Below are 16,092 nucleotides of genomic sequence, written 5' to 3' on the forward strand. Positions count from 1 at the left end.
CGCCACTGCTCACGTACCATATGCAAATATCAAGCACTGGTGTTTGCGCAAGAAAAAAACTGATTTTGTTTCATTCACCACCCTCTCAGGGAAAACTGACTGATTATAGTCTAGAACCAAAACAGAACCCTCCCCTGTTCGCAGGCAGTAATGAGGTTTGTGATAATATCATCTGATAAGCATGAGTGCAAGCCAAAGATTTCACATGGGTCGGCTCACACACTCATGCAAATCAGCCCTTTTGCAGCTGCCACACTGTACACACACATGCAAAAGTGCCGTCACATGACTGGGCTGGGCCTGGAGGTGTGGCGGGGTTAGGCTCTTCTTCTGAACGGGGATTAGAGAGGAAGACACCCTCGCTCTTCTTCACCTTTTCTCCTCCAGCGACTAGACCAGAAAAGCCAGGAGAGGATGGGAGGACACAGCAGAAAGAGGTAAGCGTGTGAGATGTGGATACATTATGGGACGTTTGGGAAGCTCGTTGACGTGGAGACACTGAAAGGCATTAATCCCTCTTACTCAACCAACTGCTAAGCTTATTGGAGACGAGTATTACTGCATTAACAACATGGCTGAAGGCAGACAGGCCTGCATGGCAGACACAGCTCAGCTGTCTCTTGACTCTTTAGGGGGTGTAGACCATGCGCTTTTGAAATGATGCCTTTATATTTAACGGAACGGTTTTATCTTTATGTATACGACTGGAGTGGTTTAGATTTTATTTTAAATAGACTGCAATACTTTCATTCATAACTTAAATTCTTTTATGTTTTTGATATATTTCCTGTTAAATCTAGCAGTTGCCATTCTTTGTACTGCATCTTGTGAAAGCAATGGGATTTAAGATCTGTATACTTATTTCTTTTTTATATTTATTTAAATATAAATAAATATCTTAGATAGAACAGTCATGAATGCAGCATGTACAAATGTAAAAAATCATAATGACGCTTGCCTGTAGATTGTATGAATTCTAATTATTTCGTTGTTTAATAAATGATAAAACTGAGATTGTGACAGAAATTGAAATGTGAAGGAAAAGTCTGAATAACATTTTCTGAGTTATTTTTCATCGAGTAACTATTTAAATAATTTTTCAGAAAAAAAATCATCAGTTCAACATTTTAACGGACGGTCTGATGTAGTTTGTTCGTTTGATGTTGGCAAAGTTCTGAAAGTATTTTAATAGATTTTTCAGGAAATGACCTCGTTCAATTTTAGCGACGTTCCGGATTCCGGAGGGACTTTGATTTTCCGAAGATCAAAGTCGTGGAACTTTGATCTTAGAGCAACTACCTCACCTTACCTCTTATTACTCCTGCCTATATAAAAATAAATATTAGGCGGATCTTTGCGGTCAGAAAAAGATATCATTTTCTCCATTGATCCTTCTCTGCTCCTACAGAGATGAGTGGACATTAAAGATGCTTTGAGCCACGTATTTTTGCACCTTTACGCGTAAGTCCGATCCATGAAATGTGAGCTGTGAGCGCTTATGAAAGGGTTTATTGGCATGCTGCCCGTGTAAATGCGAATGTTTGTAGCATTTATTAGCACGCTGCTGCTAACCTCGGGCTGAGATCGTTTAAGTAGTCTAAAGATCGCTCCTGTTGACACAGAAAGTGAAGTTAAGAACAGGAGTTAAGTCGAGCAGAAGCAGGCGACAGTTCGGTGATTTAGGACGCGGCAAAGCTGCAGTCAGGGGTCATGTTGGGTGACAATCAAGTGATTTGATTACTGTCCTGTGGAACTGATTAAACCTCTGGTCAGCTACAACTAGCGTGTAGTTACGAGAGTCAACTTTTTTCCTGTTTTTTCTATTTTTAAAGGCGCACCAAGTTCACACCAAGAAAGTTGAATATGTTCAGATTCAGTTGTGTTTTATTTATGGTGCTGCAATATTTTCCAGCACTGCATTGACCAAAGGCAACTCAATATGGGGGCGACACACATGGTCTGCAGCTGTGAGACCTTTGATGGCTGCACCCACCCTCGGGGCTGGGGCAAATCCTGCCTTTTTCAAACTCAAGTGTTTCTGATTGTTTAGCAAGTCCACCTGACAACGGGGACGCCATCAGAGTATCACAGGAGCATTGCGAGATCCATCGAGGGCCCCTCCAGATGGAGGAGCAGGTGAATCCGTTGGAGAGAGACCACACTGTGGCTGTGGTCCTGCCGGGGGGGCTGGAGAAGAACGCCACTGTGCACGGAAGGTGGGGTGCTTTTAAGTTTTCTAGTGTGTTCTAAAATTCATCATTCTTTAATTTAAGATTTTACTGCCAATATTTGATTATTTTGCATCATAAAAAAAGGTTGATTTCCTCATAAACTTGCAGCTTCATGCCCCCAATAACAGAGCTCTGGTGAATTTCACATCTCAAACACATTTTATTGCCCTTTTTTTATTTTCTTCTGCTCACAGCAAACCGGTGATGGACTTACTGGTGACCCTTTGTGCGAGCTACCACATGAACCCATCAGGCTACACTGTTGAAGTTCTCTCAGCCAACAAGAACACCATTAGCTTCAAACCAAACTCTCCCATTGGCTCACTGGAAGTGGAGAAGATAGTCCTGAAGCCCAGAGAGGTGGAGGAGAAGATCAGGAGGCCGTACATGCCTGAGGTGAGAACAATAATATGCAAAGCCAATTCTATCAAAGTCCACATCTCCCTAACTAATGGAACATGGTGAAGTAATGAGATCTTCAACCTGCAGGCGTCCGTTCGCCTTCTCGTCAACTACAACAAGGCCCATAAAACGGTGGTGCGCGTGAGTCCTACGGAGCCGCTGGAGCTGCTGCTGCCGGTCATCTGTGACAAATGTGAGTTTAGCGTCCAAACAACCGTCTTACTGAGAGATGCTGGATCCGACGAGCCGCTCGACACCACCAAGACTTTGAACGAGCTCGGACTGAGGGAACTGTTCGCCAAAGACACAGAGGCCAGGGAGCCCGTAGATCTCCAACACCGAGCGGGGACGCCTGAAGCAGGTGAGCGTCTGTCTGTGAGCAACTACACACATAAGGATTTTATAAATCTTTGATTTTTGTTCTTTATCCATTAGAGGCCCCACACCTGAAGGTAAAAAATCCGTTTTGCTCGTACTGTGTGTGTTGCGCTCTGATGATCTCAACACACCACACAAAGGTTCTGTCCCACCGCTGATCTAGAATCTCGTCCTCCAAGCCAGAAATCTCATGGATAAACCTGATAATATTGTAAGATAATCAGGCGATAAGGGGGAAAATTGTGACAAAAACGACCTGATTTTGATTACGTGTCCCACTTTAGCTGTTGAATGAATGAAGAGTTGAGTCTGGAATCTAGAATATAATTTACTGTCCTATCGCTCCTGATTGTGCCATCATTTCCTCTTGAACAGCTATGACGCCAACAAAGGTGGTCTTACCTCCTCCAGCAGAGGGTAACTCCTTCACATGCACTCCTTCAGAATCCTTCATTACATCTGCAGGCCGGCACGTTTATCATTCTGTGTCTCTGCTTCTGTAGAGCTGCCAAAAGGGGAGAGGAAACACAAGAAGAACACTGGATTCCTCAGCTTATTCAGAAAAGGGAAGAAGAAAGCTGAACCAGTGCGTCCTGCAGATGTTACCAGAATCCCACTTTTTATTAGCGACTTTATTTATTGCGCAAACATCCCTTTTCCCAATAGGAAGGAGCGCTAAGCGCCCCGGTTTCTCCATCTCTTGCCAAACAAGTGGCCACCGGTGTCAACGCCGAGGCCACTTCCTGTTCCTCCACCCCCGCAGACGTGCTGAAGAAGAGACGTGCTCCCCAGCCGCCCATGGCCGCGTCGCAGAGCGTCCCCACCAGCCTCGGCACCTGTCACCTCAGAGCGCCGCAGGTTGGTGGGCACATTCCCGACTCCGGTGGCGGCTGTGACCGCAGCACTAACGGCCCGCATGTTCTGTGCTCTATACCTCTTTGTGTAGAGATCATCTGCAGAGTCCACTTTAAGAAGACTAAAACGGCGAGCTCCGCCCCCTCCCCGGGCAAACCTGAATCAGACGAGCTCCGAGGTTGAAGGTAAAACCGAACTCTGCTGAGCACGCGAGTGATGATGCATCAAAGCATGTGATGCGTTTTAATTGTTTCCATTCGGTCAGCACGGGTTTAACGTGGGGGGGGTCCCTCCGGAGAGGTTTCTGTTTTTGAGTCAGAAGCCGCAGCTGAGCTGAAACAGGCTGCTACGATTATTCCCCAAATTGACCTTTTCCAGTAAAAAAAAAAAAAAGGTTTGAGCTGCCAGATCCTCCGGTGGCTGCAGTGCAAGGTCAAGAGAGATTGGAGTTAAATCAAGATTAAAATGTCAAAGTGAGCGCCATCAAATGGAAGATTTAGCCACTAAATCCAGCACAAAAAAGGCAGCCTTTATCAGTCAGAATAGTCTGACCCCGTTCAGGGCAATTAATGTGCCCCTTGTGCGCGGAACACGTCAGCTTCAGCCTGTTCAGATAAATCCGCCTATTGTCCGGATTGGATTTTCCTGTCTGCGTGACGTGCTTTTACTACCTCCACTTGTGGTGCCATTTCCACCCAGTTCTGTTATTATTGAAGGCCTCTGATTATCTGTGCTCCTCGGAATGTTCAGTTTGTTCTATTTCAGTTGCCTTCAGCAGTCTGGCTGCCTAGCTTGTTGTTGTCGGGAGCAACCTTCAGCTGACTCAGTGTTAGCTTGAGGCTGAGAGAACACTCCTGCAACGGTGACAATGTTCTTCACGGTCTCCTCCTTTATTTACATAATCATCCTGTTTGAATTAGAGCTGCAGGAGAACAAACACCCTGCGTGTGTGTGTGTGTGTGTGTGTGTGTGTGTTGCTGCACTAAAGCTGAGCTCTCTGTCTTCACTGCTTCCAGACTCTGTTTCCTGGTGACTGAGACCTGCTGCCACCGCTGCTGCTGTCTGTTTTTCCTCTCCTCCCATCACCTTTATTCCTCCTCCTCTCCGGCTTCCTCTGGCCTCTACCCGCTTGCCTTTTCCTGGCTTTTATACAGACGCACGTCTGTATAAATTGCATTTAAATGAAATTAGTTTTGCTTTTCTATTCTATTTTAATTTTCTGTTTTTTTGTGCGCAAGAGCAGCAGTTCTGTAACTTTACTTTTTTGGGTGTTTTCTTTGTGGATTTATTAGTTTGCAGTTAATTGCTGTGCCTTTTTTTTATTTTGAAACTTATTTTCTTTATAGATAAAATAATAAATGTTCTTCACGCATGCTTCGATTTTATCCTGCCGCTTTTTTATTCATATTTACGTTGTGTTGGTGGTTTTCAATATTCCTGAAAAGTTTTAATAAAAAGTAACATTTTACACATCTATTTTTTCATGATTATTTTCTTATTGTAGTTGTTCAGTTAAAATTCATTCGATTATATTGATTTACATTGAAAATGAGCTTTTTCGCCTCCCATGTTACTGAGACTTTTCTGTTTTTCTGGGAACTTTAGACTCGTTGAGCACTGTGGAGGAGCAGCAGGAATGTGAAGAGTCCATCTCCTTAAACCTCACGCCATCGCCGCCCCAGTCTTCACCGGAGCTACGCCAGCCACGCTTCTCCTCATCTTCAACCCTCAGCAGTCTCCACGATATGGTCGATCCTTATCTGCCTTTGTTTGAAGGGAAGGACTTGTCTGACGCCCGCTCGGCTCTTGCCAAAGTTCTGACCTCCTCGGTTTCCAGAGGAGCTTTGGTCAGACGCCTGAGAATTTCTGGGATGCCAAAGTCCTGCCGTGGCTCCACGTTGACGCCTGAGACTCGTAAGTGTTCAGGTGATGGAGGCACCTGGGCAGATCTCGAATCTGTTCCATCATGCAGCCTCCCCATCCAACCTGAGTGGGAGGAGCCCATACATAGGGTTTCTATGACAACATTCAAAGGTGTGCCCAGTAAGCCCACTGGTCCAGAACCTCCTGCAGAGGTTCCAGATCAGATTAAAGTGGAAAATGAGCCTGGAGTTGAAGGTTCTCCTGACCCAGAGACAGACAGTGAATTGCAGACAGAGGAGGATCTACCTGGTTGGTCAAGTGCGGAACCCTGTTCTCCGGCGGATCCGGGATCCGACAGGCTGCCCTCCCTCCCTCCTTCACCTGATTTAGAGAGTCACGTTTGTCCTGACTCACCTCTGACTGAGGAGGAAGAGGAGAAGGAAGAGGAGGAGAAGGAAGAGGAGGAGGAGGAGGAGAAGGAAGAGGAGGAGAAGGAAGAGGAGGAGGAGGAGGATGGACCTGAAGTGATACCCGTGGATTCGTCTGAGGGTGATGATGGGGAACCTCTAACTGAAGGACAGATCAACTCAGAGGAGCAGAAAGAAGTTCCCCAGAGCCCCGCACAGTTGGGAAGCACAGAAATGGACCCATGTGGTCCGAACACTGATGAGACTGGGGCGGAAGGAGAGGTTCTGCAGGATGAAGCAGTAGATCACAAAGTTGACCAGGAGGTTGAGGACGATGCGTTCCCTCCCCCTCCGTCACCTGTGTTCTTTACTGAAGACACAAACATCCTCGATGAGGTTGAAGGAGAACCTCCTGCTTCCTGTTTACCTTCATCTTCTCAACCGTCAAGCCCTGCCTCCAGTGGACCAGATGGCGGACCTGGCCAGGACCTCCAGTCGGGGCCTCAGCTGCCCGAGCCTGCTCCAGAACCTTTGGACAAGACAAACGCGGCACCCTCCAGATTTGCAGAAGCAGTGGCACTGGCCGTGCAGAAGTCCCGCCTCCAGCAGCAGGGCAGAGGTCTGGGTCCTCAGGCCAGCAGCAGGCCACGCAGCAACCTCCCCTCTACCTCTGTATAACACTTCAGTGAGTACACAGCTGGAACTGTGCACACATGGCCTTTACATGTCCCGCCTATAGAAAATGGACTGTAAACATTTTTGTTTTTGTTTGCTCTGTTTGTCCTCGCAGGTGCCTGACCGTTGTCTTCAGCTCTTGACCCTGAGCTGAGCTGGTCCAGGACACCCACACCCTATTATTGAGTTTCAGCTATCTTACCACAGATCAGGTGAACCATTTCCACACAAACTGCATCAGTTTTACGACGAAAATCCGTTCTTGATTTTTCTAGTACAGTATGTTGTTGGACTTTATGCTCGTAAAATGAACGTAAACACTTTTGTTCTGATGTAAGCCAAAGAAATTGGGCAGAGCTGTGGAAGATATTTTGTCCTTTTTGTTTGTTTGTTTTTTGTTTTCATTTACTCTGTGCCAAAGAGACATCACTGGGATGTAGAATATATTGTATAAAAATTAAATTCTGTTGAATTAATTCATACTTATCTTGATGTTTTAAGACTTGAAAAATGCATTAAAAATCGTCCACGGTTCAGACATTTCTGCCTGTCGGCCAACAGGTGGCAGTAGAGCGTCGCTTTTAATAGCAGGCCAACATGCATTAAGTATGTTGAATGCAGGAATTTTTATAGCAATTCTAAAGGTAAATTTGTGTTTGTAGTTAACATAAATTAACGAATCAATGGAATTCATTTTTTAAAAATGTTAAAAAATAATAATTATTCTTTGAAAATCTCTATATTCCCAAAAATATTCTCAGAAAGAACCTATATAATATACTTAATGTAGACTAAGTTTTCTAGCAAAAAAACCCATCCTTGTTAGAAGCATCGGTTTCATGCCAAGCATCTCAAAACCTTCCTGAATAAACTCAGTCCACTTTGCTTGCATGCACACACAGTTATGTCTTTAACGGACCCATACCTCAAGGCAATACTCTAGTGCTATACTTGGGTGCCAAAAGAATCTGCACTGCTATATGTATTGATCCAGCCCTGGCCTTGGAGGAACAGCAAGGAGCTGTGCGAGGTAGAGACCTAGCCAGAACTGCCTGTGGCTAAAGCTCCATGTTTGCCAGGCCTGGACTGAGTGGGCTCGCTTCAAGACTTTCTCTTCTCCTCTCTCTAACATTCCTCGCGTTACCTGAGGAGGAAGGAGAGAAAGAGGGGAGGACAAGTTGCCGTTGGATGATGGGAGGTAACCTTTGACCCTGTCGTGTTTCCGCCGCGCTCTCCCCAGAGGGGGCGCCAGGCCCTCAAGGGCACAGCCGTGTCACGCTGCCGTTGTCATGGTGAATGCCATTACCCACCCTAAGGGAGAGAGCCACGTCTACCGCTTAAAAAAAACTCTGAAAAAAGCAACACACACTAGAGAAAATCTCTTCCCCATTGAGCAATGATATCCAATGTAAGTGACAACTCTGGCATTATCCTTTTTCTTTAAAAGAAAGGTTGAATTTCAACCTGAGCAGCAACGTTCATGATCGCGCGGACAAAAGAAGGCTGAATTTCTAATGCAGCACAATGTGAAATGCTACTCTGTCATGTACATTTATGATCCAGACTGACATTAGATGCTATCAGCACAGATGAACCTTTTGGTTGGGAGGAGGTGGTGAGAAGCACACACACACACACACACACACACACACAAAGAGGTTTTGTTGATTAGCGTCTCCAGAGACGAGTTGGAGAGGGAGACGCGAACAAACAAGGTGTTTTAAAAATCCTGGAGGACGCTTCAGTCGTGCGGGCTCGTCCTGGTTCAAACAAATTAATGAGGAGGCCGTGGTATGAATGCGTGATCACTCGGTGGATCAGCCGCGCTGGAACAAACACAGCTGAACAAACAGGCTTTGTTTGGCCTGAAACACTCAAGTTATTTTCCAGCTTGAGTCGAGTGTTGAGAAACGAGTCAGAAGTGGGGATCAGAGCGTCCTCATCCTTTAATTATACAGGTGCACCTGGAAGGTTTCAGACACTAGTATTTCAGAATCTCCGTCACATTAATTAAAGCATTTAATGTAAAGATGTGATAAAAATAAATATAATTGGAGGATGTTTATTTTGAAGTGATTCCGCAAAGGGGTGAAAAAATGTGTTTTAAGTGTGAGGAATCGGCCAAGATTGAGACCGTTACCAAATGAAAAAAAAAATTAAGATGCTGGTGACACTTGGGCTTCTCATTGTTGGATAAATTAATGCTGCCATGGAAACAGGACCCTTAGTTAGCCCGAGGTTATGGCGGTTAACTTTTTTAATAATTCAGTCCATTCCTGTGAAATTGTTCCTTCTTTTATCAAGCGGCTCTCGCAGTTGAAAGCCCATAATTTCATTGAAGGTGAGACAAAAGGCGCGATCGTTATTTCCGTCCCTTTTGTAAGCCTGTAAGTAGATTTATAGTTGGACGCCGAGGAAGATTGAAATTCGAAAATAACAGCGCAGCTCGGCGCCTCATTCTGAAGGAGGTATGCAGAACAGTTCAGATCAATAACGGAGAACGGACCCACACAGATGGGCAGTGATGCGCATGTATCATTTATTTATTCCCTTATCCTCTCATTCATCTCTGTTTAGTCTTCATCAGATGCATCGGCCGTGTGGTTTGAAGATGCCCACGAGTTGGTGCAAGTCGGGATCTGATTATAAAACAGCGAGTAGGCCCCAGGCATGCTTCGCTGGATCCACAGTGTCTGCATGTGTGTCAGGGGCGCATGTGCATTGTAGACCGCTAATATATGTGTGTTTACATGGCACCTCCATGCTTGGCTTGAAATAATCAATAGATGAATCACCTAAAGCGCTGGAGCTCTCCCCGGGCAGTGTGGTGCAGCCTAATGCTATTCTTTCCATTCACCTTGGGAACGGCATCCATCAGGCCTCCCCCTGAAGTGTGGTACGGTTGCCTGAAACATCACAACTGCTTGAGGGGCTGCTTGGAAAGTGATGCAGGGAGAGCACAGTTGACCTCTCACCTCCTCCATGTTCGCGCTCGCTTCCCTCCTCTTTGGCAGAGCGGCAAATCAGAGAGTTCCTGCCTCATTGGCGTTGTCAGACGCTTAGAGTAATGTTTATCTGCATTGTGCTGCTGGTTAACTAGTTCAAATGTTATGGAAATGATATTTACCTCTTCTTTGATCCCGTAAACTCCAAACAGGCACAGCATCTTTTCTTTTTTTTTATTTACCCCGGTTGAGGGATTGAAGGGCTTAAAAGAGGAACTATAAATACAAACAACAGGGGAAGAGAGCAGACATGGAAGGCTGCGCGGCGTCGGGCTATTTCTACGGCGCCCGGGCCAGCTTTTAAATCACCCTCCGCTGCGATGCAAACAGACATGGTAAAGCGTGTTTGACACAAACCACAAAGTCAGACTGGGTTGATTCATGGCGCTTGGCAGCAGGCAACAAGCAGCGGCGCTACGGCGGCAGGCCGACCGTTCAGTCGGGGGGCTCTGCTGCTCTGTGATGGATGGTGCACGGGCCCCCTCTCTGTCATTTTTCTGCGTTCATCCCTGCTTTACCGCAGAATCCTGAGAGAGGGTTCAAAACAACGTGGCTCAGCTGGCTGATGAATGGCGGACGACTGCGCTTCAGCGTGGTGACAAACTGACACAATCATCACAGTTAATTTGTCCCCAGCAGCTCCCCCCCAACTCCGTCCCACCGCGCAAACACGCTCGGCAATATTCATTTCCTTTAATCTCTCCGTCGCTCTTCTGACTGAGCTCAAGTCAGACCCCTCAAACCATCTCTGCTGAAATCTCTCCTGCAAATGAATGGCAATGCAGTGATGATTAATCACCGAGAGGGGGCACAGTAATCCCTGCTTCACGGCGCTGGCAGGACGGGCCGGAGGAGCGCAGCGCTCCCCGCTGAAGAGCTGCAGGAGAATGGGATGCATGTTTGCTGGGAACGCTTAGGAGCTTTGAGTCATTGCGCCCATGTTTTTATTACAGGCATTATATATGTGTATATATATCTATAGATAGATAGATAGATAGATAGATAGATAGATAGATAGATAGATAGATAGATAGATAGATAGATAGGGTGGGTGTGGTGGAGCAGAGAAGAAAACAAACTAAATGCAATAATGCTTGTTAATCTCGGAATTCTTAGGAATATTGTTTCAATCACAGGAAGTGCAAAATATAAATATATCTGAGACGAAGATATGATGTGAACTTTTTATATGGCTGCAAAACTTATTTTCAGTTGTAAAATGCATGATGCTGGATATAAACCACTATGTATTGTATATAAAAATAACTAATAATCACTTATTTGCAGGCCTCTTTATGCCCGGAACTTTTCCTTCATCTGTTTTTTTTGTTGTTTTTGTCCGATTCCCCTCTCTTCTTTTTTGTCTGTCATCATTAATAATTCATCTCTTTTTCTCTGATGCTAAAACAACAACAAACAGAACAACAGCTCAGATAATGTATTCAGTCAAAAGCTCATTGTCTGGAGGGAGGAGGAGAGGGGACAGCGAAAATGTGCACTGGAGTGAGACAAGAGAGCACCCCGACAGGGAGAGGCTCAATGTCACTCCGCAGCGTGGCGGGAAGGAAGAAAAACAAATGCCAGAGGGAGAAAGGAAAATTTAAAAAGAGAGAGAGGAGGATACAGTTTGTAAGTCATAAAAGCCCAATTAGAGGCATTAAGGTCCTCAAATGGAGGATTACAATGAATAATTTGTGACTACAACCCTTTCAGGCTGATCGTGCCATTAATGTGAGACTTTTTTTTTTTAATGGGTCTGTTCAGAATCTCTCGGTGCTGGGGGGGAAAACAACAATCAATATTTCAAGGAAGCATGAATATGTTGCCGAATCCTCACCCCGACCGTCCATTGACTCAGCCGCCTTACTTTAAATCTTCCCCCGTCACCTCTTCATTTGGAGAGGCTCGACCTTGAATGTAAGCGGGGTGAACCGGTGCCCCGGCTTTCACATTACGCCAAAATGGACCCTGACTCATCCCATTTAAGCCCGACAAGGAAAGCACAACTCTGGGCAAATTAGTGGCCGTCATTTAGGCACTTTGGTGCCCCAATTTCAAAGTTACGTGACAGTCAGTCATGTTTGTCTCGCTTGTCTTGCGGCGTACTTCATCTGGATGTTGCAGTTGTTGTTTTTTGATAGCAGCTGCTTGAATGTTGATAACTACAGATGTGTTCCACATAAAAACTTGATTCAGCCATGCTCATGGGCAGGATTTCAGAGTCCCACTGCGCTTTGTTGACTTTATAAACGGTGACATTGATAAAGAGGCTCCTCTTTCAGCAAAACTCTGTGCACTTGCAATTTACCCAGAAGACTGTGTTATGCAATAACTGCATTGACATCGGGCTCATACTCTGCCGTGCAATATATCTGTCTATAGGAGCCGTTCCATATATAGCCACAAATTCACCCCAGGACAGCATTATAACGCAAAAACTGCTCGCTGAAGTTAGTTGGAAAAGTACAATATGGCAAGAAAATCATTTGTTATGATGTTGGAGACTACTGTGTGGTTTTAATTGTTAACTCCTTCACTAAATCATCTCAGTTCTGAAACAACTCAACTCAGAAAAATAGAAATCAGTGGAGCATAATCAATGAGATGGTTCTCCTGCTTCCACACATCTTACTCCTTGCCCCCCCCCCCCCCCCCCCACAATGCAATTCCTGCGCTGACGGTTCAGTCGGAGATTCAGGTGTGCTACGCGGGTACCGGCTCCTGTTGCCTCCAGCTTGGAGCAGAAGAGGAAGAGGTCTGGTAAAGCTCACTTCCTTCGAAAACTGCACCTCCCGATGGTTGTTTTTTATGCCCGATCTCTTCAGACCCAAAGGATGCCGATTCAGGTGACATCACTTGAGGGCAATTCACTGAACTCCGCACGCCCCCTCCTAAGCCTTCTAGATACATTTTATATATGTTGGTGAACACCTCCAAACACCCACTAAGTTACGGTTGTGCTGTACAGACATCTGGTGCATGTTTAGATGTATTAAGGCTGAAACCAGAGTCGCCACTTCCTTCCATCGTGCTAAATTGGATGGATTTAGCAGGAGACCTTTGCAGTGGCGTTGTGAAGTGGCGTGGAGGCAGGACCAACAGTTTAGCTCTCCTTTATGTTAGAGAATCAGCCAAAATACAGGGCTGAGAACGTCCATCTTTTCTGAGGGTGAACTGATCAAATCAGATGTGAAATCACATCACAAATAGGACATAATTCAAATTTCCATTTGAAAGGCCTCCTCACGGTCAGATTTCTCTCCCCACCGCCCGGGATTATCATCGCTCTCGGCTTTATATTTGCCTTCTGAGCACAACCGCAAGCTGTTTCGCTGTTTTGTTGGGGGGGGTGCGCAACAGTATGTGGCTTTACACAGACCCTCAGTAATATATCGGTTCCTTTTATTAAAAGGAGACGGATAGAAATGGTAAAAGAGACAAGGAGAAAGAAAGCCTTGGCAGGAATCCATTCTGGGCCAACGGGAGCACAAAAGCGGTTTACTTCCAGAGGGAAAAGATAAAAGGCTATCTTTGAATGCAGTTAATGACTTCTCTCACCTGAAGTCTTCGTTGATAACTCTTCCCTGAGTTTACCTCTCGTCAGGCCTTAGCTGCCCAAACCCACCCTGAGCCCAGCATTTTTCCTCCCCCCCTCCTCCTCCTTCCCCTCCTCCTCCTCCTCCTCCCCAGGAATTGAACCTCCATTCTCTAAAGCATGTACTTCACAACGCTGCCTTTATTTGTTGTGCGCGCCGCGCCATCCGCAAACTTCACATCCATCTTTGCCATGAATTTGAGGTTGAGAGATCAGGGCAGGGCAATGACGCACCGAAAATCACCGCTGCTTTCAAATCTCATTTCAGAGGGTGTGTTGGAGAGAAACCATCAGGACAGCGCTATTAACAGGTGTTCCCGCTGCCCCCCAGCCTGGGCTCTTTAGAGAACCTAAAGGTAGCTTTAACCTCCGTAGCATCACACTTAGGGTAAACAAATGCTCACCCTACGCTCCTCTCTTACATTGGTGCCGAGAGAGAGTTTAAAGCAAAACGTTCTTCTCTGTGGATCTTTCTTTCTGCTGCGCGGAGTGAAGGCACACATCTGCACATCTTTCAGGGATGCAGCTGTTTCATGTAAAAATAACAGCAACTTTTGGTTGAGCCTGCCAGAGAGAATTTATTATTATTGCATTCATGCGTCGGACCCCTGCCGGATTTCTTCTTGTTGCTGTAACTGACAGTTTCGCGGTGCGGAGGGAAGAAACATCCTGGCGGCTGCGGCTTCTGCCTATTGCATCTTAAACCTGAGCGGCTGCGCTTAATTGCGACAAATTTGGCGCCGCAGTGTCGTGGCGGCGCCGACAGAGCGTGTGTAACCTTCTACAAACTCATAATGATAAAAGCCACCCTCATTGTTTTTATGTTTACAGTATTTCTCAGAATCCTTCAGTGGAACATTTGCAGCAATGTTAAAGTATATTTGCAGCAGCTTTAAGAGCAGATAATTACTGTATTTTAATTGTGTCGTGCAAATGTGTGGGAAAAGCCGTCATTCTCGGCTCCATCCATCTCAGACGTAATATGAATTCATGGTATGATACCTGGATTTTATTAATTCAGGGCCACAGAGACAGCTGAATAATGAAATTTAATGAAAATTTTAGATGGACTAAAAGTCAGAGTGCTTCTGTCATTAATTTTAAAAGCACACATACCGTTTGGCTTTGCACAGTAATGATAAATTCCTCCATCGGTCTTCATGTTATATAGCAAGTGCGCCCAGTTGAAAAGATTTTTTTCTGGATTCTTTCTAAAGTCTTTTCTTCATGGAATTGTGTAACATATTTACACTTGAAAAAAAAATAGATGATTTGAATATTGGTAGAAATTAGAGGCTGCAGGAGAGGAATGTGTCTTTTTGAGGGCAGCTGATTGTGACACCTTTATGTGGCTTGATTCAAATGTATCCTGTTGTACATTTGTAAAAACTAGTCCTCCCTTTCCTTCTAACATTTAATGACAGAGAACCTCTAGTATAGTGTCTTGGTTTAATATTTAATGCAAAGAAACATGAAATAAAAGCTGGAGACCTGAGTAGGTCCTCCTGGTAAGCCTCTTTAACAGTCCCTGCTCTTCTGACACTTTGTGAGGAATTTTCATCGTACAGCAACAACTATTGAAATCATTCAAAGGCAGTGGTTTTATCATCTTTAAAAACATTTTTTTGTTCCAACGATCTCAGTGGAGCAAAATATGTGGCCATTATTACATTAGTTTATGTCGTTAGCGCACGGAGACTTTAATTTCTGCTCTGGACAATGAGGGAAACAAATCAAGTATGTTTTTTGAAGGCACATTCCAGAGGTCATTCATATACAGAAAGATTTTCTCCAAGCAACAACCTTTGACATTTAAGGGAACATGAAAAATTCTCTTCATCCCAGCCTCCATTGCAATGAGTTCATCGCTGTCTTTTCATACAATAAATTAAGTTTCCATTCAAGTTTGGCATCAGGAGATGTTAAACATTCAACGTTTGGCAAAAATGATCATCCTTGGCTTAGTGTTCTTCATTAGTGCGTTCTACTGAGACCTAAATATGAGACACTTGACCAGGGGGTAAGGGGGGGAAACTCTCCTCTCTTTTTCTCCCTGCCGGCTTTTTCTTTGCTGCGTGTTCATCTTTCTGTGTTGTTTATAACACATTGAGACAGTACAACAGGTCCATTCCAACCAAAAAGGATGCTAGCTGGAGAGTAAATCCACTCGCATCCCTGTGGTTTACTCATCCCACCTTGGCATCCCGTGGACTTTCCTCTATACCTCTGACCCAGCATGAGCCGCAGGCAGCCATGCATGGTCCTATTGGTCCGGCTATGGAGGCTGGATGTACTTTGACCCCAGAGGAGATTGGATCCTTGGTCATAGAGGAACTTTGTAGCAGCACAGCAGCGTGACTCCTGACGTTGGGATAATACGTTAGTTGTACAATGAGATTGCTGAAATGAATTGGGAGTTAATACAGGATGGAGAAGATGTTCCGGTCACAGACCTCTTTTCATGTGGGATAAAATTATTTTTTCCTCTTTAAAATCCAGTTTAAATATATATACACACACACACTACGTATATATACTTTTTAAAATACAATTATTTACTCCATTTTTGCTCAGGCAATCTGTCAAAACCGCCCACCATAAGGTCCTGAAGGGCCACAGTTTTAGAGTCCACGTGATTATATTTCACTTTTAAAAGGTACGTATAATCTGAAATCATTTCG

The 16,092-nt window shown here is 45.0% G+C and overlaps 1 protein-coding gene across 2 annotated transcripts; it reads left to right on the plus strand.

The window, feature by feature from the left end:
- Positions 1 to 324: 324 nt before the first annotated feature.
- On the plus strand, positions 325 to 7,347 carry LOC130523017 (protein cordon-bleu-like). Of its 2 annotated transcripts, none has more exons than XM_057027945.1 (10): positions 325 to 437; positions 2,051 to 2,216; positions 2,426 to 2,627; positions 2,721 to 2,994; positions 3,387 to 3,428; positions 3,515 to 3,597; positions 3,678 to 3,869; positions 3,958 to 4,051; positions 5,472 to 6,821; positions 6,927 to 7,347. In XM_057027945.1, the coding sequence occupies exons 2-9, from the start codon at positions 2,125 to 2,127 to the stop codon at positions 6,812 to 6,814; spliced, it is 2,322 nt and encodes a 773-aa protein (XP_056883925.1). In that variant the 5' UTR covers positions 325 to 437; positions 2,051 to 2,124; the 3' UTR covers positions 6,815 to 6,821; positions 6,927 to 7,347. The 2 variants fall into 2 exon arrangements, with proteins under 2 accessions (XP_056883925.1, XP_056883926.1); XM_057027946.1 differs by lacking the exon at positions 325 to 437 and adding an exon at positions 1,186 to 1,461.
- The last annotated feature ends 8,745 nt before the right edge of the window (positions 7,348 to 16,092 follow it).

Source organism: Takifugu flavidus, chromosome 3 (genome assembly GCF_003711565.1).
Source record: "Takifugu flavidus isolate HTHZ2018 chromosome 3, ASM371156v2, whole genome shotgun sequence".
Taxonomy (NCBI): domain Eukaryota; kingdom Metazoa; phylum Chordata; class Actinopteri; order Tetraodontiformes; family Tetraodontidae; genus Takifugu; species Takifugu flavidus.

Excerpts from the sequence above, each read along its gene's own strand:
- LOC130523017 (XM_057027945.1), top strand. The coding sequence starts at position 2,125 with ATGGAGGAGCAGGTGAATCCGTTGGAGAGAGACCACACTGTGGCTGTG. Across the intron at positions 2,628-2,720 it reads GGAGGCCGTACATGCCTGAG|GCGTCCGTTCGCCTTCTCGT; the intron begins GTGAGAACAATA and ends TTCAACCTGCAG. Across the intron at positions 2,995-3,386 it reads AGCGGGGACGCCTGAAGCAG|CTATGACGCCAACAAAGGTG; the intron begins GTGAGCGTCTGT and ends CCTCTTGAACAG.